This window comes from Ornithorhynchus anatinus, chromosome 13, assembly GCF_004115215.2.
Source record: "Ornithorhynchus anatinus isolate Pmale09 chromosome 13, mOrnAna1.pri.v4, whole genome shotgun sequence".
Classification (NCBI taxonomy): Eukaryota; Metazoa; Chordata; class Mammalia; order Monotremata; family Ornithorhynchidae; genus Ornithorhynchus; species Ornithorhynchus anatinus.
The window spans coordinates 3,334,404-3,355,616 of NC_041740.1; the positions used below are offsets into that span (position 1 = coordinate 3,334,404).

At 66.3% G+C, this 21,213-nt stretch overlaps 2 protein-coding genes across 4 annotated transcripts; one reads left to right on the forward strand and one right to left on the reverse strand.

Annotated features, from left to right (window-relative positions):
* Positions 1–346: 346 nt before the first annotated feature.
* ATG9B (autophagy related 9B) lies at positions 347–11,043 on the reverse strand. The gene is made up of 15 exons (XM_029078102.1): positions 11,032–11,043; positions 8,646–8,808; positions 8,338–8,381; positions 8,049–8,113; positions 7,399–7,587; positions 7,054–7,195; positions 5,617–6,371; positions 5,239–5,407; positions 3,654–3,833; positions 3,029–3,277; positions 2,691–2,836; positions 2,421–2,517; positions 1,713–1,854; positions 1,426–1,566; positions 347–1,026 (listed from the first exon to the last, which is right to left on the reverse strand). Exons 1-14 carry the CDS (start codon positions 11,041–11,043, stop codon positions 1,433–1,435), a joined length of 2,487 nt encoding a protein of 828 aa, XP_028933935.1. The 3' UTR covers positions 347–1,026; positions 1,426–1,432.
* Positions 10,831–20,364, forward strand: ABCB8 (ATP binding cassette subfamily B member 8). Of its 3 annotated transcripts, XM_029078311.2 has the most exons (16): positions 10,832–11,118; positions 12,616–12,952; positions 13,189–13,344; positions 13,440–13,534; positions 14,137–14,242; positions 14,346–14,507; positions 14,677–14,762; positions 14,896–14,993; positions 15,344–15,449; positions 16,033–16,066; positions 16,252–16,388; positions 16,485–16,579; positions 17,125–17,258; positions 18,661–18,808; positions 19,609–19,859; positions 19,966–20,364. In XM_029078311.2, exons 1-16 carry the CDS (start codon positions 11,042–11,044, stop codon positions 20,083–20,085), a joined length of 2,142 nt encoding a protein of 713 aa, XP_028934144.1. In that variant the 5' UTR covers positions 10,832–11,041; the 3' UTR covers positions 20,086–20,364. The 3 variants fall into 3 exon arrangements, with proteins under 3 accessions (XP_028934147.1, XP_028934146.1, XP_028934144.1); XM_029078314.2 differs by lacking the exons at positions 19,609–19,859; positions 19,966–20,364 and adding an exon at positions 19,423–19,602 and having other exon boundaries at positions 10,831–11,118; XM_029078313.2 differs by lacking the exons at positions 19,609–19,859; positions 19,966–20,364 and adding an exon at positions 19,330–19,416 and having other exon boundaries at positions 10,831–11,118.
* Positions 20,365–21,213: the final 849 nt, after the last annotated feature.

Below are 21,213 nucleotides of genomic sequence, written 5' to 3' on the forward strand. Positions count from 1 at the left end.
TGATTTGCTCAAGGTCACAGAGCAGACAAGGGGCGGAGCTGGGATTAGAATCCAAGTCCTTCTGACTCCCAGGTTTGGCCTCTATCCATTCATTCATTCATTCAATAGTATTTATTAGCGCTCACTATGTGCAGAGCCCTGTACTAAGCGCTTGGAATGGACAATTCGGCCACAGATAGAAACAATCCCTGCCCACTGACAGGCTTACAGTCTAATCGGGGGAGGCAGACGGACAAAAACAAGACAATTTATCCACTAGGCCACACGGCTTCTTTACCACAGCCTGCTGCAGGGGAAGGGCAGGACACCCCGGAAACATTGGACGGGCCGGAGAAACCCACCCGAGGACCCCGACTGTCAGACGCACACACACAGACCACGACACTAACCCACTCCACCTGACACAGCCCTTGCCAGAGTCCCAGTATGAAGTCTCGCTGGACAGACCCGCGACTCAGGAACAGGCACTTTTGTAACCGAGAGATGTTTATTGCAGTCGGGCCGCAGGTTTCCGGCTCCAGGAATCTCTCTAGCCACCCGCCTCTGCTTGAAGCCAAACCGGGGAACTGAAAGGAGTGGTTGAGTTTATGACCTTGCTTTTTCGAGGGCCCCGCTGCCTGATTTTCCTTTGGCCCCGTCTCTCTTTTAAGTCCCACTGATCGGTGCAGGCCTGAAGCTCTCGGCCGGCTTTCGGGCAGGGCTATTTAACTGGATTCACCTGCCTCACCACCTCCCTCCCTCTAGCCCTTCCCCTCCCTCCCCGCACCCCAGGGGCACGGCTTCATCGGTGCCGGGACTTTCCGGGCCCGTCTCCAGCACCTCCAGCCTGAGCGGTTCTGGGCCCCGGGCGCCTCTCGGCCGGGACGGCATTCCAGATTTCAAAAATAAAAGTACGTAATCCCCGGGCCCTGCCATCCCTCCTTCCAAATCGAGTCCCTAGGGTGAGAGGCGGGGGCTCGAGGGTCCTCGAGTGGTCTCTTCTCTGCTCCGAGCCGACTCGGAGCTGGTGGTTCTGCCCGGCCGGCCCTGGAGGAGAAGGGGTAGGGGGTCTCTCTCTCTGTTCGATCCCCCCCTCCATCTTCCTCCGCCCCTCCCAGACAGGGCATCGTCTTCCTGCTCCGAGTGACTCCCCCGGCCACACCCCCTGCTCCTCTGTTCTCTGGGGAAGGGGCCGGCTCCCCCTCTTTCCCCCCCCACCCTTCCCATTCTCCCCGGGGCAGGGTCTGCTGAGCCCAGTCCTGCAGGCTGGGGGGTCCTTTGGGGAGTCGCGTTCCCCCACCGACTGGGAAATGTGTGGGGGGAAAGGGAAAGGCTGGCCACTGCCCCATACCGACCCCTCCCCCCCAGTCCCTCGGCTCCCTGCCCTCCCTCCCCAACTCGGGGCCCACCCCGACCCCCGTCCCCGACCCTCCAAGCGACACTGACCCCAGGCTCAACGGCCGCTGCCGGGTGTGGTGGCGGGCTCCTGCTGAGCGTCGTCTTCCTGCCAGCCCCCCAGGGGCAGTGCCCTCGCTCCATCCGGCCCCCAGCGCCGTTCTGGTCCGGGGTCAGGGCCGGAGGAGAGGCCTGAGGAGAGGAAGCGGTCAGCACGGCAGCCGAGGCGGCAGCCAACCGTCCCACGCCCCATCAGCCCCTACCCGCCTCCTCTGGGACTCCCACCCCGGACCCCCGTCGGTCCCCGCCAACCCCCCAACCCCAGCGGCCCCCCTGACCGTGGCCGGGCGGGGGCCGGCTCTGTTCTTCCAGGGAGGGCGAGAGGGGCGGTGTGGGCCGACTGGGGTCGCCGGGCCAGAGGGCGGGGAGGGGTGGGGCCGTCTCCCCCAACAGCTCCTGCTGCTGCCGTTGCTCGTGAAGCTAAGAAGGAGAGGGGAGAGGGGTGGGAGCCCCTTGCCCCCGGCCGCACCCGGCAGGACCCCTCAATTCACTCCCACCCCTCTTGGTGGAGTGAGGGGCTTATCCCCTCCCCACGGCGTTTTGCATTCCCTTTCCCCCATCCGCTGCCAACCTCCTCACACACAGATGCCCCTCTCTGCCATACCCAACACTTGATCCAGGGGCATCTCTCCCACTCGTGTACCCGTCGCCCCTCCCCTTCTCTTCCCCATTATAACGGAAGCTCCTCCACTGGACTGTAAGCTCCTTGAAGTGCTTAGACCTTGTACCTCCCAAGTGCTTAGACCAGTGCTCTACACATTGTAAGTGCTTAATAAATACCATTAATTGATCCATTTCCCTCCCCCACAAGTTTCTAATCCTTTCATCCTCTTCTTCCCCTCCTCCAGAATTCCTGCCCGCCCCCTCGGTTTCCGCCCCCCACCCCCACCCATTCATTCAACCGTATGTGTTGAGCGCTTACTGTGGGCAGGGCGCCGTACTGAGCGCTCGGGAAGGTAAAATACCACAATACACTCCCTTCTCACCTGGTGCAGGTAGATGGCATGGAGGCTCATCTCGGCAGAAACGAGTTCAGAGAACAGGACGGGGCTCCGGACGCCGGTCGCCCCCAGAGAAGCACAGCTGGGGGGAGACGCGAGGGGGTCGGTTCCCCCCCCCCGCCCGGCCCCCTCCATCCCTGAGGTCCCCAAGCCCGGGCATCTCCCCCTCCCCCACCCTACCCGAGCCTCCACGTGGAATTCCCTGAAGCCCCCAGGCCCTTCCCGCTTCTTCCGCGACGGCCCGCGCCCCTTCACCTCTCGTCTGCGGCCAGCCGGGACGTGGAGCCCGAGAGGGAGGCCAGGAGGCTGGCGGTCGCTGCGGCGGGGCAGGGGGGCGCCGGGGCCGCCTCCCGTGGGGGCATCAGGGGATGCACCAGCAGGCTGGTCAGGAGAGCCTCGGGCTGCGAGGCACGATGAGGAGACGGCAGTCACCCGGTGGGGACGAACGGGGTCACCGAGGTCACTGGGCCTACGAGTCCAGGGCCCTAGTGGATCCCACTCGGAGGAGGAGAGGGACGGAGGGGGCCGCCAGGTAGAAAGGGGGCAGGGCAGGAGGGAAGGGGGAGTTGGGAGAGGGCGGAGGAGCCACTCACAGCCGAGGCGGCGGAATCGCTGAGCAGGCTGGGGCTCAGGCCCGGCGTAGTGGGGGACCGGAGGCTGGTGGCCCCCCAGGCGGCGGCGTCCTGCTGCACCCGGCCCCGCAGCTGCCCCAAGAAGCGGGAGCTGTGCCCGGGCGGGCGCCAGCGCGGGTGTGCCAGGGCGAAGCGCATCAGGGATAGTTCCGTCTTCCCTCCCTCGGCCCTCTGGGACACAGAGGCCTCCGTCTGCCCGGCCGAGAGCCACTGGAGGGGATGAGAGGATCACGGGCGTTAGGAGGGGATCCCTAGGGGGGGACCCTCCCCTTTAGCACAGCGCTTAGTACAGGGCCTGGCGCAGAGCAAGTGCTTAACAAGTACCATAATTATTATTAGTGGTATTATTATTATTCCCCCTGCCCTGAACTCCAAAGCCCACCCAGGTCCACGCCCCCCTGCCCACAGCGATGCCCGCTCCTGCCCCTCCCGCCGGACCCCCGCTCTTCATCTCTGTCCCTAAGGAGCCCCCCGTCCCCAATCTGTCCGGCCCAAGCCCACAGAGCCCCCCTCCCACACCTCCTCCTCCCTCCGGCCCCTCCAGCCGCCCTCCCCCGGCCCCGGCCCCGGGAGGGCGGGCTCGGACCTCAGGGTGTCCGTGGCGCCGGATGTCCATGAGGGCGAAGGAGCAGACGTCCCCGACGCCGGCCACCTCCACCGTGAAGTGGCGGAAGAAATCGATGATCTCCAGGGCTCGGGGACGGAACCAGAACAGGAGGGCGAGGGGCGTGAGGATGGGTGAGAGGAGTTCTTCCAGGAGAGACACCTGGGGAGGGGGTGTGGATGGGAGATGGGGCCTGGAGATGCTCCACACTGAACCCCAGATTCCCCCTTGTGCCCCCCGGGGCCCGGTGGGGCCCAGATCAGGCCCACTATGGGGCAGACTGGGGGGGGGGGGGGGACAGGGGAGACGACGGACAAGAGTCCGGCCCCCATCCACCTCGCCGCGGGCAGGGAAGGTGTCCGTTTATTGTTGCATCGTCCTCTCCCAAGCGCTTAGAATGGTGCTTCGCCCACAGTAAGCGCTCCATTACGACCGACCTAATGAATGAACGCGTCTGTTTCTCGCTCGAGTGGAAAATAAATAAACGACGACATCGGTTAAGCGCTTCCTCTGTGCAAAGCACCGTTCTAAGCAGCGCGGGCCTACAAGGTGATCAGGTTGTCCCACGTGGAGCTCCCAGTCTTAATCCCCATTTTACGGACGAGGTCACTGAGGCCCAGAGAAGTGAAGTGACTCGCCCACGGTCACACGGCTGACAAGCGGCAGTGCTCTGCACACCGTAGGCGCTCCGTAAATATGAACGAACGCGGAGAGTACAGCGGGAAGAGTGGAAAGGCGAGCAAGCCCGGCTGTGGGCTGGCACGGGCTCTCTTCATTGTTGAATTGCGCTTCCCAAGCGCTCAGTACGGGGCTCCGCACGCAGGAAGCGCTCAATAAATAATAATAACGTCGGCATCTGTTAAGCGCTTACTATGTGCCGAGCACCGTTGTAAGCGCCGCGGTAGACACGGGGTCATCGGGTGGTCCCCCGCGGGGCTCGCAGTCTTCGTCCCCATTTGACAGAGGAGGTCACCGAGGCACCGGGAAGTGAAGTGACTCGCCCCAAGCCACCCAGCTGCCAAGTGGCCGGGTCGAGATTCGAACCCATGACCTCGGCCTCCGAAGCCCGGGCTCCTTCCACCGAGCCACGCGGCTTCCCATAGGATCGGACTGAATGGAGAGAGGTTCCTGCTTGACGTTCTGCCCCCCCCCCCCCCCCACGGAGAACGTGGCTCGGTGGCGAGAGTCGGGGCTGGGGAGTCGAAGGTCATGGGTTCGAATCCCCACCCTGCCCCTTGGCAGCCGGGTGACCGTGGGCGAGTCACTTCCCTGCTCTGGGCCTCAGTGGCCTCCTCTGTCAAAGGGGGATGAAGACCGGGAGCCTCACGTGGGACCACCTGAGGACCCCCGGATCTCCCCCAGCGCTTAGAACGGTGCTCTGCACGGAGGAAGCGCTGGGCAAATGCCGACATTGTTATCATTCCGGGTCGAGGGCGGCGCGGACAGAAGGGAGACACCCCCCCACCCCCCCACCCCCCCCCGCCGCGCTCCCCTCGGGCGGCCGGTCTGCAGGAGGCCTCCCGGAGGGCGTCCCGGAGGCGGCGCGCCCCCCCCCCCCGGCACTCACGGCCTTGTACTGCAGCAGCTGCGCCACCTGGCGGCGGGCGTGGGCGGCGCGGGCGAGGCGGGTGTGGGGGCGGGGCGGGGGCGGGGGCAGGTAGTGCATGTGGGCCAGGGCGGCCTGCAGCAGCGGCTCCGCCGAACGGCCGCTCAGCTCCTCGTCCGGGATGAAGCACCTGCGCGTGGGACCACGATCGGGGGGTGGGCGGGGATGGGGCGGGGGGCGGGGGGCTCGGTCGGGAGCCGGGGCCTGGGCCGAAGGTCCCGAGGGGCAGAGCCAATCGGAGGGAGGAGCCCCGCCCCCCGCCCCGCCCCCCAGCCCCTCCCCCCCCCAGCCCCTCCCCCCCCCAGCCCCTCCCGGGAGGGGTCGGGGGCGGGTGCCCACCTGGCGAGGGTGAGCGTCACCCCGAGGCCGGTGATGGCGGTGAGCACGTGTTGGACGGCCAGCACGTCCTCGTCGTAGACGGTGAGGGCCAGGAGGGCGGCCAGCGGGGCCCCGGCCAAGAAGGCGGCGTGGCGGGCCAGCAGCGAGGCCAGCGGCCCGGGCGGCGAGGCGGCCCTTAGGTAGCGGGCGGCCGGCCGGTAGGCGCGGGCCAGGCGCGCCCGCAGCTCGTGGGGCAGCTCGTTGAAGTGGCGCAGCTGCAGGCGGGCCAGGCGGGACCAGCGCCGCGCGCCCAGGGCGCCGGGCTCCCGCCGCAGCAGCTCGGCGTGGCCGAAGAAGGCGCGGAGCCCCTGCCAGGCCAGCGCCAGCGGGCACAGCCACAGGTTGGCCAGGGCCAGCAGCAGCAGGGCCCGGCGGAGGCGGGCGGCCAGCGCCCGGCGCCGGGCCCCGACCTTGTAGGCCGCGGGCAGGGCCCAGCCCCCGCCGAACAGCGACGCCGGGCCCCGGAACAGCAGCAGGTCCAGGTTGAGCGCCAGGCCGCGGCTCAGGAAGGCCGCGTCGCCCCCCCAGGGCAGCGGGCAGCGGGCGGGCAGCAGCCCCTTGTTGGCCAGCGCCACCAGGTAGTTGGGGAAGCGCAGGATGCGGTGGTGGACGTCCAGCTCGGTCAGGGGCCGCGGCAGCACGCGCAGGCCGCCCCCGCGCTGCAGGGCCAGCAGCCGGGCCTGCACCTCGGACCAGGGCACCGCGCTCACTTCGCCCTGGGCGAGCGGCCCGGACCCGTCAGGGCGCGGCCCTCCAGGCGTCGGCCGCGCCGAGGCGGGGCGAGGAGAGGCCGACCCCGGGACCGGGAGGCCCCGCCGGCCGACGTCCGCCTCCCCTTCGAGACCGGAGGGTCCGAGCGGGCGGGGCGGGCGTCGGCCTACCCTGACGTTGGACTCTCCCGGGCGCTCGGCGCGGCGCTCCGCACGCGGCGAGCGTTGGAGAGATACCACCCGACGGGTGTAGGTGCCCTCGCTCGACCCCCCGGCCGCCCCCTCGCCGCGAGCCCCTGGGAGCGGCCTCCCTCAGTCCCTCGCGCCCGGTAACTGCGGCCCTCGCCGCGTGCCGGGCGCCGTTCTAAGCGCCGGGATAGGTACGAGGCGATCGGGTCGGACGCGGTCCCCGTCCGACCGCTGTTTTCATCCCCGTAGGACGCGTGAGGTGACCGAGGCCCAGAGAAGTGAGGCGACTCGCCCGAGGTAGCGCAGCGGACGGGTGGCAGAGCCGGGTTAAGAATCCAGGTCCCCTGACTCCCGGGTCCTCACCGTTGCCGGTCTTCAGAGTTGCGGGACGGGGTGGGGGTCTCCCCTATTCCCCTTCCCCCCGCCCCCCGGCCTCACCCCTGTGCTCCCCGACCCCCGCACCCCGCTGCCTCCCTCCAGAAACGTCCCCGTAACTCACCGGTTGAATCTTCAGCGCCTCCCTGTAAAACGCCCGGATGTCCCAGTAGCCGAGGAGGCTGCACAGCGAGCGGAGGAGCCGGAACAGCCAGAAGCCGGCGGCCAGGACCAGGAGGAAGAGCAGAGGCGAGCTGGAGCGGATCCTAGGGCGGACCGGCAGGCGGGCGGAGGTCAGAGGGCTCCAGCTGGGCCAGGCCCCGGCCTCAATGCGGTCTCCCTCCCTGCCCCCTGCCCCCAGTGCCCGGGAGCCCCCCGGGACAGCGGGGTCAGAGGCCAGGGAGCATCTGACACTCGGACCTTCCCTCCCTGCCCTTCCCTCCCGATTCCCCCCCCGGCCAGCCCTCACCTCTGGGAGCACTGGGCAGCGGGCAGGATGGCGTCAGACAGCGTCACCTTGCTTTGAAGGGGTCCCGGCGGGCGGGAGGATCCGGGGGGACCAGGCCACGTGTGGTTGGACGGACGGTTGGCGAAAAGCACGTCATAATCCACACAGCGAAGCAGGAAGGTGGTGAAGGTGACGATGAAGAGGAACTGCCTAGAGGGGCGGAGGCGGGGAACGGGTCAGACCCTGGGAAGGAAACGGGGGGCCGAGGTGGGGGGCTGCTTCGAGAAGCAGACTGGCTTAGCGGATAGAGCCCGGGCCTGGAAGTCGGGAGGACCCGGCTTCTAATCTGGCCTCCGCCGCTGGTCCGCTGTGTGACCTTGGGCATCTCTCTGCGCCTCGGTTACCTCGTCTGTAAAATGGGGATTAAGACCGGGAGGCCCACGTGGTACGCGGACTGGCTCTGACCTGATCTGTTCGGATCTACTCCGGCGTTTAGTACAGTACTTAGTAAGCGCTTAATAAATAACATTAAAAAAGTGATGGGGGAAGAGGAACGGAGGGCTGGGGTGGTGTGAGCTGAGATGTTGGCGAGGGTGTGTGGAGGACGGGGGAGATAGAGCAAGGTCAGGGATCGGGGGGGCGGGGGGGGACTACGAAAGCGAGGGTCTCACCCCAGCTGAAAGACATCCTCCAGTAGCATGCAGACAAAGCCGCTGCGCTGGTGGTAGTTATAGATGTATCCGGGTGTCAAGGAAGCTTGGCGGTCAGTCAGACACCCCACCCTGGGATCGCAGGGCTGGAACTGGGGTCCCCGCCCCCCATCAGTTGCCCACTTGACCCCCTTTCCCTCCCCCCCCCCGTCGTGGAATCCCGAGACATCTCCCCTTCCTGGGCCAGAAGCCCAACGCCCACCCGGGGCCTCCGGGAAGAGCCCCGGCTCTGCCCGGACACTTGGGGTATCTTGGTGAAGAAGCTGTCTAGGTTCTTGATGTGGTGCCAGGAACCTGGTGGCGGGAGGCGGGGGGGGGGGAGGAGAGAAAAGTCCCTTCAGGGCTGAGCCCCCATTTCCCCACTCCCTCAGCTCCTAGGACAGTGCTTGGCACATAGTAAGCGCTTAACAGATAGCATCCCCTCCAGCCCCTTCCCACCCTCCAGCTCCTGTCACGTCGCCCACCTGACCAGGACCCAGTCCCCTCACCCTCGACCCCAAACTCACCCTCGACCCTCAAGCCCGAGCCCCCGAGTCCCCGGCCTCCCCAGCCCCGTACCCCTGAGCCCCTCCGGGACGTGCAGCAACAGCTCCTCCTCCTCCCCCAGGAGGGGTGATTCCTGGGAGTCCGGGGGGTCGTAGCCGGGGTCACGGTCAGGGTCGCAGTCCTCCAGTCGCTCGTAATCCTGCTGGGGAACCAGCGGCCCCATCCGGAGCACATCCTGGGGGGGAAGGAGCGGCCCGGGGGTGGGGGTGGGGGGGCGGAAAATCACTGAGGAAGGGAGGTTGGGGGCAAGGGGTCGGGAGGGGGGGCACAGTGGGGTCACCAGGGGGAAGTGGGCTTAGAGGGGTCACCTAGAGGCTCTTGAGACGGAGGCATCCAAGAGGGGGAGGGAAGCCTTCTCGATGACGGGGCGGGGAGGAAGGGGTCTCCCCCGGCCTCCTCCTCAGCCAGCAGGACCAGTGTGGACCCCCCCACCCCAAGATGCCAACCCCCTCCCCCCCCCACCCTGTCCGTCTCACCATGGGGCTGCCAGGCTCCGTGGGCCGGACCGGGGCGCTGGGTTCTGGGGAGCCGAGCCGAGCTCTGTCACCACCGACAACAACAGGTGACTCAGATGGGGGCAGGACTCGGGCGTCCCGACTCCCAGTCACCTGTCTGACCACTCATCACCCCTCCCTCCCGGAGCCCCAAGCCGCACCGGGGAGACCCGGTCCCGGCCCGCCAGACAGACAGCCGCTTTTCCGGGGCAGCGCCCGCTCGGGTGGAGGAGAGGCTTTCTGGAGGCCGGATGTCAGGCCCAGACACGGGCCGGGGGGTCTGGGCACTCGGGCAAGCAGGGTAGGCCGAGTTTTACTGCCCAGCTTCGGCAGGAGGGAACCCGGGTGTCCGGCTGGCCGGTCGGCCTGCCTGTCGGGTCCCATTCCTGAGGCCCTGACTCACCGGGAAACCTTGACGTGCGGCCTGGAAGCCGGGGCCCTTCCTGGGGCTTCACCGGGTCACCCGGAACCCGGGAATCCGGGTGTTTAGGCCCAACTAAGCCAGTTCCACCTGACTCGGGAGCCCCGACCCGTGGGCGCGAGGGGAGGCCAGGCCTCAGGGGAGTGCGATGCTCACGCCCGCTTGGAAATGGGGATCCAGGACACTGTAGAGACGCGGCGTGCCTCAGGGGAAAGAGCACGGGCCTAGGAGTCAGGGGTCATGGGTTCGAATTCCGGCTCCGCCACCTGTCAGCTGCGTGACTTTGGGTAAGCCACTTAACTTGGTGCCTCAGTGACCTCATCTGTAAAATGGGGACGAAGACCGTGAGCCTCACGTGGGACAACCTGATTATAATAATAATGTTGGTATTTGTTAAGCGCTTACTATGTGCAGAGCACTGTTCTAAGCGCTGGGGTAGATACGGGGTCATCAGGTTGTCCCACATGAGGCTCCCAGTCTTCATCCCCGTTTTACAGATGAGGGAACTGAGGCACAGAGAAGTGAAGTGACTCGCCCACGGTCACACAGCTGACAAGTGGCAGAGCCGGGAGTCGAACTCATGACCCCTGACTCCGAAGCCCAGGCTCTTTCCACTGAGCCCCGCTGCTTCCCTAATCACCTGATGACCCTGTGTCTCCCGCAGCGCTTAGAACGGTGCTCGGCACATAGTAAGCGCTTAACAAATACCAACGTTATAAAGTGGGGATGAAGACCGTGAGCACAACCTGATGACCCTGTATCTCCCCCAGCGCTTAGCACAGTGCTCGGCACATAGTAAGCACTTAACAAATACCAATATTTTTTTTTTTAAAGTCCCCTCCTCCCAGCGCACACTCAACCCTGCGCTGGGCCTCAGTTTCTCCTCCTAGCTTCGGCCCCCATCCTCCCCTGAGGGAGGTGACTGGAAAAGAAAACAGGAAGATCATCATTGCCGCCAGGCCGGCGGGCTTTATTCAGAGGAGAGGACACGCGGGGACAGCAGTAAGGAAAAGGCACCACACTGGGTGTGGAAATCCCCGCACACACTTCCAAGGATAACGTCAAAGGTGGGAAACCGGGATTTCCCTAAAGGGAGACGCCCCCTTCAGGCTCCGCCCTTCTGATTGGTCGATCGGCTGAGGGGGTCTGACGTCACGCGCCGGATCGTTACTAGGGAAACCGTCGGGGAAGGGAGAAAGCGGGCGAGGCCCAGTGGGCCCCGCCCCTGCCGGCTTCGCGCTGCCCGTTTCTTCTCGTCCAATCGCAGCCCGGGGAGGGGGCGGGCCCACGCCGTTCGTCCAATCACACCCCCGGAAAGGAGCGAGGCCCGCGGCGCCGCGTCCAATCCCCACCCGGGAAAGAAAAGGACGGCGATGGTTTGACCAATCGTGATCCAGGAGAGGGCTGTGGAGAAAGGGGCCCGGCCATCATGGCGTCGGCGGTGGGGCAAAGGTGACCGCCGCGGCCGACCGTTCCCGCTGACCCGTGGCGACATGTTGGTTCATTTGTTGCGGGCCGGGCCGCTGCGGGCCTTCCGGACCCCGACCTTCGCCGCCGCCGCCGCCGCCAGGTAAAGGGGGTCCTGCCTGCGTCGAGGGGACCGGCCGGCTCCGCGCGGGGCCTGCTGGGAAATGTAGTTCCCCGGGCCGCGCGGGGCCTGCTGGGAAACGCCGGCCTCCCTCTGCCCTCTCCCACACCTGCAGGGGAAAAGTTCTTTAAATCCTAATGTTGGTATTTGTTAAGCGCCGACTCTGTGCAGAGCACCGTTCTAAGCGCCGGGGGGGAGATCCAGGCTCATCGGGTTGTCCCACGTGAGGCTCCCAGGCTTCATCCCCATTTGACAGATGAGGTCACTGAGGCCCAGAGAGGTGACTTGCCCACAGTCCCCCAGCTGACAGGTGGCAGAGCCGGGATTCGAACCCATGACTTTTGACTCCCAAGCCCGACCTCTTTCCACCGAGCCAAGATGTAAAATTCCCATGCGTCGCTCAGGTGCAGACGGGAGACGCGCACGCACCGGCCTGGGCTTGCAGGGGCTCGGCCTGAGCAGGCCTAGCCCACCTGCCCCCACCCCATCCCCTTGCCCCCTAACCCCAGGAGCCGGGGTCGACCTGGGGCTGGGGGGTCGTTTCCCAGCCGGAATTTGGGTAAAAATTGAAATCTGGAGCTCCGGCCAGCCTGCAGCCGTCAAGGTGACCTTGACTAATTAGCCAAAAGGCCCTTGAGAGCCGACGTGGTGTTTATTATTAGTAATGATAATGGTATTTGATAACGATGCCACTTGGTAAGCGCTTACTATGTGCAAAGCACTGTTCTAAGCGCTAGGGAGGATGCAAGGTCCCAGGCGGGGCTCACAGTCTTAATCCCCATTTTGCAGATGAGGACACAGAGAAGTGAAGTCACTTGCACACAGCTGACAAGTGGCAGGGCCGGGGTTTACTATGTGCCAGGCACTGTACTAAGCGCTGGGGTGGATACAAGCAAAACGGGTTGGACACAGTCCCTGACCCACGTGGGGCTCACAGTCTTGATCCCTATTTTACAGATGAGGTACCGAGATCCGGTGAAGCGACTCGCCCCGGGTCACACGGCAGACGCGGCGGAGCCGGGATTAGAACCCAGGTCCTTCTGACTCCCAGGGCGGAGCTCTATCCGCCGGGCCACGCTGGGGCCGGAGGCCCCCACACAGATGGGGTGCTCCCCCAAAGAGGAGATCTGGGAAGCAGCGTGCCCCGTTGGCTAGAGCCCGCGCCTGGCTGTCGGAAGGACCTGAGTTCTAATCCCGGCTCCGCTACCTGTCTGCCGTGTGACCTGGGGCGAGTCGCTTCATTACCGTGTGCCTCATTTCCCAAATCTGTAAAATGGGGATTAAAAACGTGAGCCCCATGGGGGACGAGGACTGTGTCCCACCCGATTAGCTTGGATCTACTCCAGCACTTGGCACGTAGCAAGTGCTTGACAGACGCCATCAATAAGTTGTCGCTTCATATTATTGCGAAGACGTGAACGGTGCCGAGGGGATGATTGATCTCTGTCCCCCCAGCGGAGCGGTCTTTTCTCTCTGCAGGTCCGGGAACGGCCAGGCCGGTTCCGGCTCGTGTCTCCTCGGGGCCCTGGGCCGGATCCGTCCCATCCTGTCCCGGGCCCCTCCCGCCCCCCAAGCCGCCCCCGCAGCCTCCCGCGCAGCCCTGCCTTGGGGGTGGGTCGGGGCGCTGCTCCTGGGCCCGGCGGTGCTGAGCGGGGGTCCCCGACTCCGCCTCGTGGCTCTGTGCGAGGCCAAACGGCCGGTGCCCCCCGGACCCCGCTCCGCCCCTGCCGCTCCCGCCAAGGACCCCCGGTTCGACTGGGCCCTGTTCTGGCACTTTGTGCGACCCCACCTGCTGGCCCTGGTGGCGGCCATTGTGGTAAGACCCCGGGGAGTGGGCCGGGAGGGATCTCCCGGGCCCTTGGGGGGGGGGGGGCTCCACCCCCGGGAGGAGGCGGGGTTGGGGGGTAAGGGCTAACGCCGCCCCTGAAGGGGTCGAGGACCTGGGACGGCGGGCCCGGGGTGGGAGGGGAGGCCGAGGATCGGGCCCTCGAGGTGGGCAGGGGCGTGGCCCGGAGGTCCGGCTTGGGCCCCACTGCCTCCTCCGTGCCCCAGCTGGCGTTGGGAGCGGCGCTGCTCAACGTGAAGATCCCCCTGCTCCTGGGCCGGCTGGTGGAGGTGGTGGCCCGGCACGTGGGCGATTCCCCCGGGAGCTTCCTGGCCGAGGGCCGAGGGCCCGGGCTGCAGCTGCTCGTTCTCTACGGGCTCCAGGTGCGCTTCCGGGCCCGGGGGGGCGGGCCGGGGCTGAGACGGGCGGCCGCCCCTCACACGCACGCCCACGTTCCCCGCCACCGCTGTCCCCTCAGGGTCTGCTGACCTGCAGCTACCTGGTGCTGCTGTCGCGGCTGGGGGAGCGCGTGGCCTTGGACGTGCGGAAGGAGCTGTTCGCCTCGCTGCTCCGGTACAGCCCCGGGGGACGGGAGGGCGTCTCTGGGGGTCCCGGTCGGGGAGGACGGAGCGGAAAGGGCCTTTCGCTTCACCGCTCCGGTACCGTCCCGGGAGGGCCGCGGGTAGGGGTCTGGGCCGTGGAGGGGGCGGGTGGCGGGGAGGACGGAGCGGAAGGAGCCGTTCGCCTCTCTGCTCCGGTACGGTCCCGGGGGGCGGCGGTGGGAGCGGGTCGGGGAGGACGGTCGTTCATCAGTCGTATTTGTCGCGTGCTTACCGTGTGCGGAGCACTGTAGTAAGCACTCGGGAGGGTACAGCACGACGATAAGCAGACACATTTCCTGCCCACAGTGAGCCTTGATGTAAATCAATAAAAACAGACGTTAAGACAAATAAAGAGCAGGAGGCTGCGGGCTGGTGTCTAGGGGAGTTATCGCTGGAGATGCCGGGGCCTTGGGCAGCCGGACCGCCTGGTCTAGAGGGAAATTCGGTCCCTCTCTCCTCCCCTGCCCCCGCCCCGGAGTAAACTCGAGGGACCTGGGGGCCCAGGCACGACCGCCCCATCTCTCCCCCGTCACCGGCCCCGGACCCCTGGCCAAACCCCTTCCCCGCACCCAGGCAGGATATCGCCTTCTTCGACGCCAACCGGACCGGGCAGCTGGTGGCGCGGCTGACGGCCGACGTCCAGGAGTTCAAGTCGTCTTTTAAACTGGTCGTCTCCCAGGTGGGCGCCCCAGCCGGCCTCAGCAATCCGGGAGTCCGGCCGGGCGGCGGACGCCCCCCTCTCAGTAACCGTCGTCCCCCCGATCTCTCGCTCGCGTCCGCAGGGCCTGCGCAGCTGCACCCAAACGGTGGGCTGCTTGTTGTCCCTGTCGCTGCTGTCCCCGCGTCTGACGCTGCTCCTGCTGCTGGTCACCCCGGCCCTGGTCGGGGGCGGCACCCTGCTGGGCTCCGTCCTCCGGAGGCTGTCCCGCCGGACCCAGGAGCAGGTGAGGGGTGGCGTCATCGTCGTCCGCCCCGCGCTGACCACCGCCGGGCTCCCCGTCTCGGTCCAGCCCCGGCCTCACGCCCCACTCCCCGTCCGGCCCCGCTGCCGTCACCCCCCCACCTCCCCGTCCGGCCCTCCCACCCCCAGCGACCCTGCCGGACCCCTTGCAGGTCGCCAAAGCCACGGGTGTGGCTGACGAGGCTCTGGGGAACGTGAGGACCGTCAGGGCTTTCGCCATGGAGCCCTGGGAGGAAAAGTGAGTGGGGCCGAGCGGAAGGCCCGGCGGAGCCCCGGGGGTGGAAGGGGTCCGGGCGGTCTCCGAGGGGTCAGGTCCGCTCCACGCCCCCTCGACCGAGCGCCGCCTGGGTCTCTCTCCGTTCCCCTCCCAGGCGCTACGGGGCGGAACTGGAGGAGTCGGGGCGGCTGGCGGAGCGGCTGGGATTCGGCATCGCTGTGTTCCAGGGGCTGTCCAACGTCGCCCTCAACTGTGAGGCCGGGATCGGGGGCCGGGGTCGGGGCGGCCGGACCTGGAGGGCCGGGCAGCGAGCCGGAGCCGTGGCTGCCCGGGGTGGGCTGGGGGCGAGGCCGCGGCCTGAATGCAGGAAAAGCCGTGGGTCCCCGCACGGGCCCGAGAGCCCTTGGGTTCATTCGGTCGCATTTATTGAGCGCTTACTGTGTGCAGAGCACTGGACGAAGCGTTCGGGAGAGGACGATGTTACGGTAAACAGACACCGTCCGTGCCTGGGGCCGAGCGTGCGCCCGTGCACGTCCCCGTGCGGGGCTGAGCGCGCGTCCTTCTGCGTACCTGTGTGTGTGTATATGTCCCCGTGTGGGCAGGCATGGTGCTGGGCACGCTGTTCGTCGGCGGCTCCCTGGTGGCCGGGAAGGAACTGTCCGGCGGCGACCTCATGTCCTTCCTGGTGGCCTCCCAGACCGTGCAAAGGTCAGCGCGCAGCCTGGGGCAGCGGCGGGAGGTGGGGCCGCGGAGGGGGCACCCGTCCGTGCTGGGCGCGGACCGGTCCGCCCGGGCCCTGCCCTCGGGCGGCGGCGGGCAGAGGGCCCCACCCCCACCCCACAACGCCGCTCACTGCCCAGGGTTCTCCTGCCCCTCATTGCCCTTTAGCCCCCCTTGGGGGAAGGGGTCTCTCTTACGCTCACACGCAAACACTCCCCCGCACCCGGGCACGCACAGGCACACACACACCCACCCCCACGCTGTCGCAGTCCGACGCCATCCGCGCCAGCCGGGACCGACAGCCGAGCAGCGTTCTGCCCCTCCCCTGCCCCCACGCGCCGTGACCCGCCCCCTCCCCCCGACCACCTCCCCGGGCCCGAGGGATTCCACAAGCCACCCAACCACATCCGCCACCCCACACGTCCACCCGGCGCTCGGTGACGAGCTGTTGCTTTTCGCAGCTGCCCACCCCCGGCCAGCCGCGCCCGCTGCCCTCCCCACCCCCCGCCTCGCACTCGCCGTCGAGGCTGCTCACCGGCTCTTCCCCTCTACCGCCCCTCTCCCCCTGCAGGTCCATGGCCAATCTCTCCATCCTGTTTGGACAGGTGGGCTGGGGCTGGGGGCGGCGGGAGCGCCGGGGAGAGGGGGAAGGGCTAGGTGGATAGCAGCAGCAGCGGGGGGCGGAGGTCCCGAGAACCGGGGTCCCTTGGCCGGGGGAGCTCAAGGGTCCCCAGCGCCCCCACCACGCGCTTCCCCCCCTCCTTGACTCAACGCCCCCCGGTACCCCCAGGTGGTGCGGGGGCTCAGTGCCGGGGCCCGGGTGTTTGAGTTCATGGGCCTGACCCCGTCCATCCCCCTGCACGGCGGCCACCGCATCCCCCCGGAGGACCTCCGGGGCCGAGTCACCTTCCGGGACGTCTCCTTCAGGTCGGCACGGGCCGGGGCGGGCGGGGGCGGGTCGTCTGGCCGGCGAGGGGAGGGTCTGACCCCGCCCCCCCCCGTCCCCGTCCCTCTCCACCCCAGCTACCCTTGCCGGCCGGGCTACGAAGTGCTCCGAGACTTCAACCTGACCCTGCCGCCCGGACAGATGGTGGCCCTCGTGGGACAGTCCGGCGGAGGTCAGCGGGGCCGCCCGGTCTTCCTCCTTTAGCCCCCAGCCCCTCTTCTCCGGGGTGGGAATGGGGATGCTCCCCGGGCTGGCGGAATGACTACGGAACGTCTCCCTTTCTGGACCGTAAGCTCGTCGTGGGCAGGGAATGTGCTCCTTCCCAGACGCTTAGTACAGCACTCTGCACGTAGTAAGCGCTCCAAGGAACTTACGGTCTAGAGGGGGAGACAGATATGGAATAAATGATGGATGGATCGATCGGTGCTATTTATTGAGCGCTCACTAGGTGCGGGGCCCTGTACTAAGCGCTTGGGAGAGTATAATGTATCAGCATTAGCCCATAACAAGGCTAGACAGTGAGCCCCTTGCAGGACGGGGACCGTGTCCAACCTAATGAACTTGTGTCTACCCCAGTGCTTAGAGCAGTGTTCGACCCTCACTAAGTGCTTAACAAACACCATAAAAAAGACTTCACAGTCTGGGTACGAGTGCTGGGGGTGGGGAGGGGCGGGAGGGGACATGTCCCACTCCAACCCCCCCGTTCCCGCCCCCCAGGGAAGACGACAGTGGCCGCCCTGCTCGAACGCTTCTACGACCCCACCTCGGGCGCCGTCCTGCTGGACGGGAGGGACCTGCGCAGCCTCGACCCCTCCTGGCTCCGGGGTCAAGTCATCGGCTTCATCAGCCAGGTGCTGGGGAGGGGCGCGGGGTGCGAGGGCAGAGGCTTGGCCTCAGACGTCAGGAAGGTCCCCGCGAGTGGTGGACGTCACGCGGGTCTCCCCCAGGCCTCAGCAGAGACCCCTGTCCCGGGCCGCCGAGATACTACCCGCTAAACAGAAGCAGCGTGGCTCAGTGGAAAAGAGCCCGGGCTTGGGAGTCAGAGGTCACGGGTTCGGATCCCGGCTCTGCCACTCGTCAGCCGTGTGACTGTTGTGCCTCAGTTGCCTCATCTGTAAAAGGGGGATTAACTGTGAGCCTTACGTGGGACAGCCTGATTAGCCTCTATCTACCCAGCGCTTAGAACAGCGCTCTGCACATGGTAAGCGCTTAACAAATACCGACATTATTATTAGAGAAGCGGCGTGGCTCAATGGAAGGAGCCCGGAGGTCATAGGTTCGAATCCCGGCTCTACCACTCGTCAGCCGTGTGACTGTGGGCAAGTCACTTCGCTTCTCTGTGCCTCAGTTGCCTCATCTGTAAGACGGGGATTAACTGGGAGCCGCACGTGGGACAACCTGGTTACCCCGGATCTCCCCCAGCGCTTAGAACAGTGCTCGGCACATAGTAAGCGCTTAGCAGATACCAACATTTTTAAACGCGGTCCTCGAGGAGCCCCTTAACTTGGAAGGTGTCTGCTCGCCAGACTGCAGGAGGGTTTAGCAACGCCCCATGTCTGTTGTCCTCCTAGCCGGCCTCGCCAGAGAACCAGGCCTCTTCTCTGCAGCTCAGTGGGGCCTCGGCGTGCTCACCGGACTTCCCCGTTCTCCCACCGGACTTCCCCGTTCTCCCACTGCCCTTGCCGGCCCGCTCCCCTTCTTTTTTAAATGGTATCTGTTAGGAGCTCGCTATGTGCCGAGCACTTTACTAAGCACTGGGGTAGATACAAGCTAATCCGGTTAGACGCAGTCCATGTCCCACACGGGTCTCACGGTCTCAATCTCCATTCTGCAGGTGAGGTAGCTGAAACGCAGAGGAGTCGTGACTTTTTTCTTTTCTGATAGTAAGCGCTTGACAGAATACTATGTGCCAGGCACCGTACTGAGCGCTGGAATAGATGCAGGCTAAGCAGGTCGGACACGGTCCGTGGTCAACGTGGGCCTCGCCCCCATTTTGCAGATGAGGTAACTGAGGCCCAGAAGAGTGAAGTCACGCCTAAAGTCACACCACAGGCAAGTGAAGGAGGCGGGGTCAGAACCCAGGTCCTGACTCCCAGGCCCGGGCTCTAGCCGTTAGGCTGCGCTGCTTCTCCTCCCGTGGGCTGGTTAGACCTTAGTCCCGGGTGACGGAGGGCCGGGGGAGGGATCGGGGGCCCCGGGGAGCGGACGGAGGCCGATGTGCTCCTCCGCCCCTCCCTCCCCAACCCACCCCAGGAGCCGATCCTGTTCGGCTCCACCATCATGGAGAACATCCGCTTCGGAAAGCCGGAGGCCACTGACGCCGAAGTGGTGGAGGCCGCCCGCGAGGCCAACGCCGACGAGTTCATCTGCAGCTTCCCCCAGGGCTACCACACGGTCGTGGGTGAGTAGGGGGCTCCCGGGACCCTCTCCTGGGCTACCACACCGTCTTGGTGAGCGGGGGCGCTCCTGGGACCCTCCTCCAGGCTCCCACGCTATCCCGGAGGAGCAAGGGACTTCAAGGACCCCCCTTTGGGCTACCACACCGTTATGGACCCTTTCCACCGTGGGTCTGAAGAGCAGGGGGCAGGGAAGGAGGGAGGGTAGAGGCGCACGACTCCTCCTGTCTCCCGGAAATGCCCATGGGTGAGGATTTTGAGTCCGGGGTCAGCTTGGAGAAGGAAGGGGGCGAGGCTTCCGGGCTTCAGGGTTAGCGAGCTTTGCGGACGGTAAACGTTCAGTAAATATCATTGATTGAGGGGAGTCCGGGCAACCTCCATCCCACTGAAGCCAGAGTAAGGCGGAATGAATCTGACAGGCTCGGGGAGGCGGCGGGATGGGTGAAATGACCCCCAGCAGGCCCAGCCAGCCCGAAGCTTGTAGCCTTAGCCCCTGACCCTTAGTCGTGGCTCTTCCCGTCCCCAGGCGAGCGTGGCGTGATGCTGTCCAAGGGGCAGAAGTAGAAAGTGGCTGTCGCCTTGACCCCTGACCTCTTGTCACGGCTCTCTCCGGCCCCAGGCGAGCATGGTGCGACGCTGTCTGAGGGGCAGAAGTAGAGTCCGGTCGTCGCCTTGGCCCCGACCCCTTGTTGCGCCTCTCCCCGTCCCCAGGCGAGCACGGTGGGACGCCGTCTGGGGGGGCCGAAGTCGAATCCGGCCGTTGCCTTGACCCCTGACCCCTCGCCGCGGCTCTCCCCGTCCCCAGGCGAGCGTGGCGTGACGCTGTCCGGGGGTCAGAAGCAGCGTCTGGCCATCGCCCGCGCCCTCATCAAGCAGCCGGCCGTGCTGATCCTGGACGAGGCCACCAGCGCCCTGGACGGGGAGTCGGAACGGGTCGTGCAGGAGGCCCTGGACCGGGCCAGCGCCGGCCGCACCGTCCTGGTCATCGCCCACCGGCTCAGCACCGTCCAGGCCGCCCACCGCATCGTCGTGTTGGCCCGAGGCCGCATCCAGGAGGTCAGCGGGGGCCGGGTCGGGGGCCGGGTCGGGGGCCGGCGGGCCGGGGTGGGAGGCGGCCCCGCGGGCGGGCGGGGTGACCGGCCGCCGTCCCCTCCCGCCCCAGGCCGGGACCCACGCGGAGCTGCTGCTCAAGGGCGGCCTGTACGCGGAGCTCACCAGGAGGCAGGCCCTGGACACCCCCGCGGACCCCCGCGGACGTCGCCAGGCCCCAGGGACCACCTGAGAGCCGACACCTCGCCGCCGCCCACCTTGATGGGCCTGTGCCCCGCCCCGGGGACCGGCCCTCCCCAGCTCCTTCCCCGGGACCACCGCGGAGTCTGAGCGACGCGGACACAGAGCCCCCTCGACTGGCGTTGTCCCCGAGTGTCTGGGGGGCGCCGGCGGAGGATCCGGGGGCTGCCGCTGTTGTCCCAATAAATCCGGGCTCGAGGTGGGGTGGGGGCAGAGGGCTGGACCTGCCATCCCATCTGCCCCAGCCCCTCCCCTGGCACTAGTTCCTCCTCCACTCCAGAGCCCAAGAGCTTTTTTGAGGCGGGATGGGGGCAATCTGGGGATTCCTTCATTCGATAGTATTTATTGAGCGCTTACTGTGTGCAGAGCACTGCACTGAGCGCTTGGGAGAGTACAAAACAACAACAAAGACACATTCAACGCCCCCACCCCGAGCCACCAGCCCTGGGACCCTTCTCTGGCCACCGCCCGCTAACCTCCAATCAATCAATCAATCAATCGTATTTCAAGTAATGGTATTTACTGGGCGCTTACCGTGTGCACAGCACTGTACTAAGCGCTTGGGAGAGAGTTGGTAGGCACGTTCCCTGCCCGCAACGTGCCAGCAGTCTGGGGGGGGGGAGGGTGTTGCTGGGAGGGATGGAGGCTGAGGGGGTCTCACTGTCTGCCCCCCATCAGTGGCTCCAACCCAGCCCCTCTCTCTCCAGTGTCCTCGATCGGGGGCTGGTCAGAGGGAGGCGGAGCTCAGCTCCAGCTCTGCCCTCCGTCCCGCCCGCTGTCGTTACTACGGAGACGCAGATGAGTGTTTCTTCCGCCCCCCCCAACCCCCCGTTATATCCCACCCTGGCTCCTGGAGTTGTCCACTTCTCCGACCCTTGGGAATTCCTTGGGTGGGAAAGGGAATTCTGATCCCCTTGCCTAGAAGCAGCAGCAACCCCCAGACGGGCCAGGGTGTCTGGACCTTCGCTCCTGCCTCTCCGCAAACCCCCACCCCCAGAGGGGGAAAGGGATAATAATAATGATGCTATCTGTTAAGCGCTTACTATCTGCCGAACACCGTTCTATGCGCTGGGGGAGATTCGAGGTCATCAGGTGGTCCCGCGTGGGGTTCACGGTCATA

Bases quoted from the DNA above. Each gene is read 5' to 3' on its own strand.
- ABCB8 (XM_029078311.2), top strand. From the start codon at position 11,042: ATGTTGGTTCATTTGTTGCGGGCCGGGCCGCTGCGGGCCTTCCGGACC. The intron at 16,067-16,251 runs GTGGGCTGGGGC...CGGTACCCCCAG, and splicing joins TCTCCATCCTGTTTGGACAG to GTGGTGCGGGGGCTCAGTGC. The intron at 16,389-16,484 runs GTCGGCACGGGC...TCTCCACCCCAG, and splicing joins TTCCGGGACGTCTCCTTCAG to CTACCCTTGCCGGCCGGGCT.
- ATG9B (XM_029078102.1), bottom strand. The intron at 1,855-2,420 runs GTGAGAAGGGAG...TCTCCTTCTTAG, and splicing joins ATGCCATCTACCTGCACCAG to CTTCACGAGCAACGGCAGCA. The intron at 1,567-1,712 runs GTCAGGGGGGCC...TCCTCTCCTCAG, and splicing joins CCGGCCCCCGCCCGGCCACG to GCCTCTCCTCCGGCCCTGAC.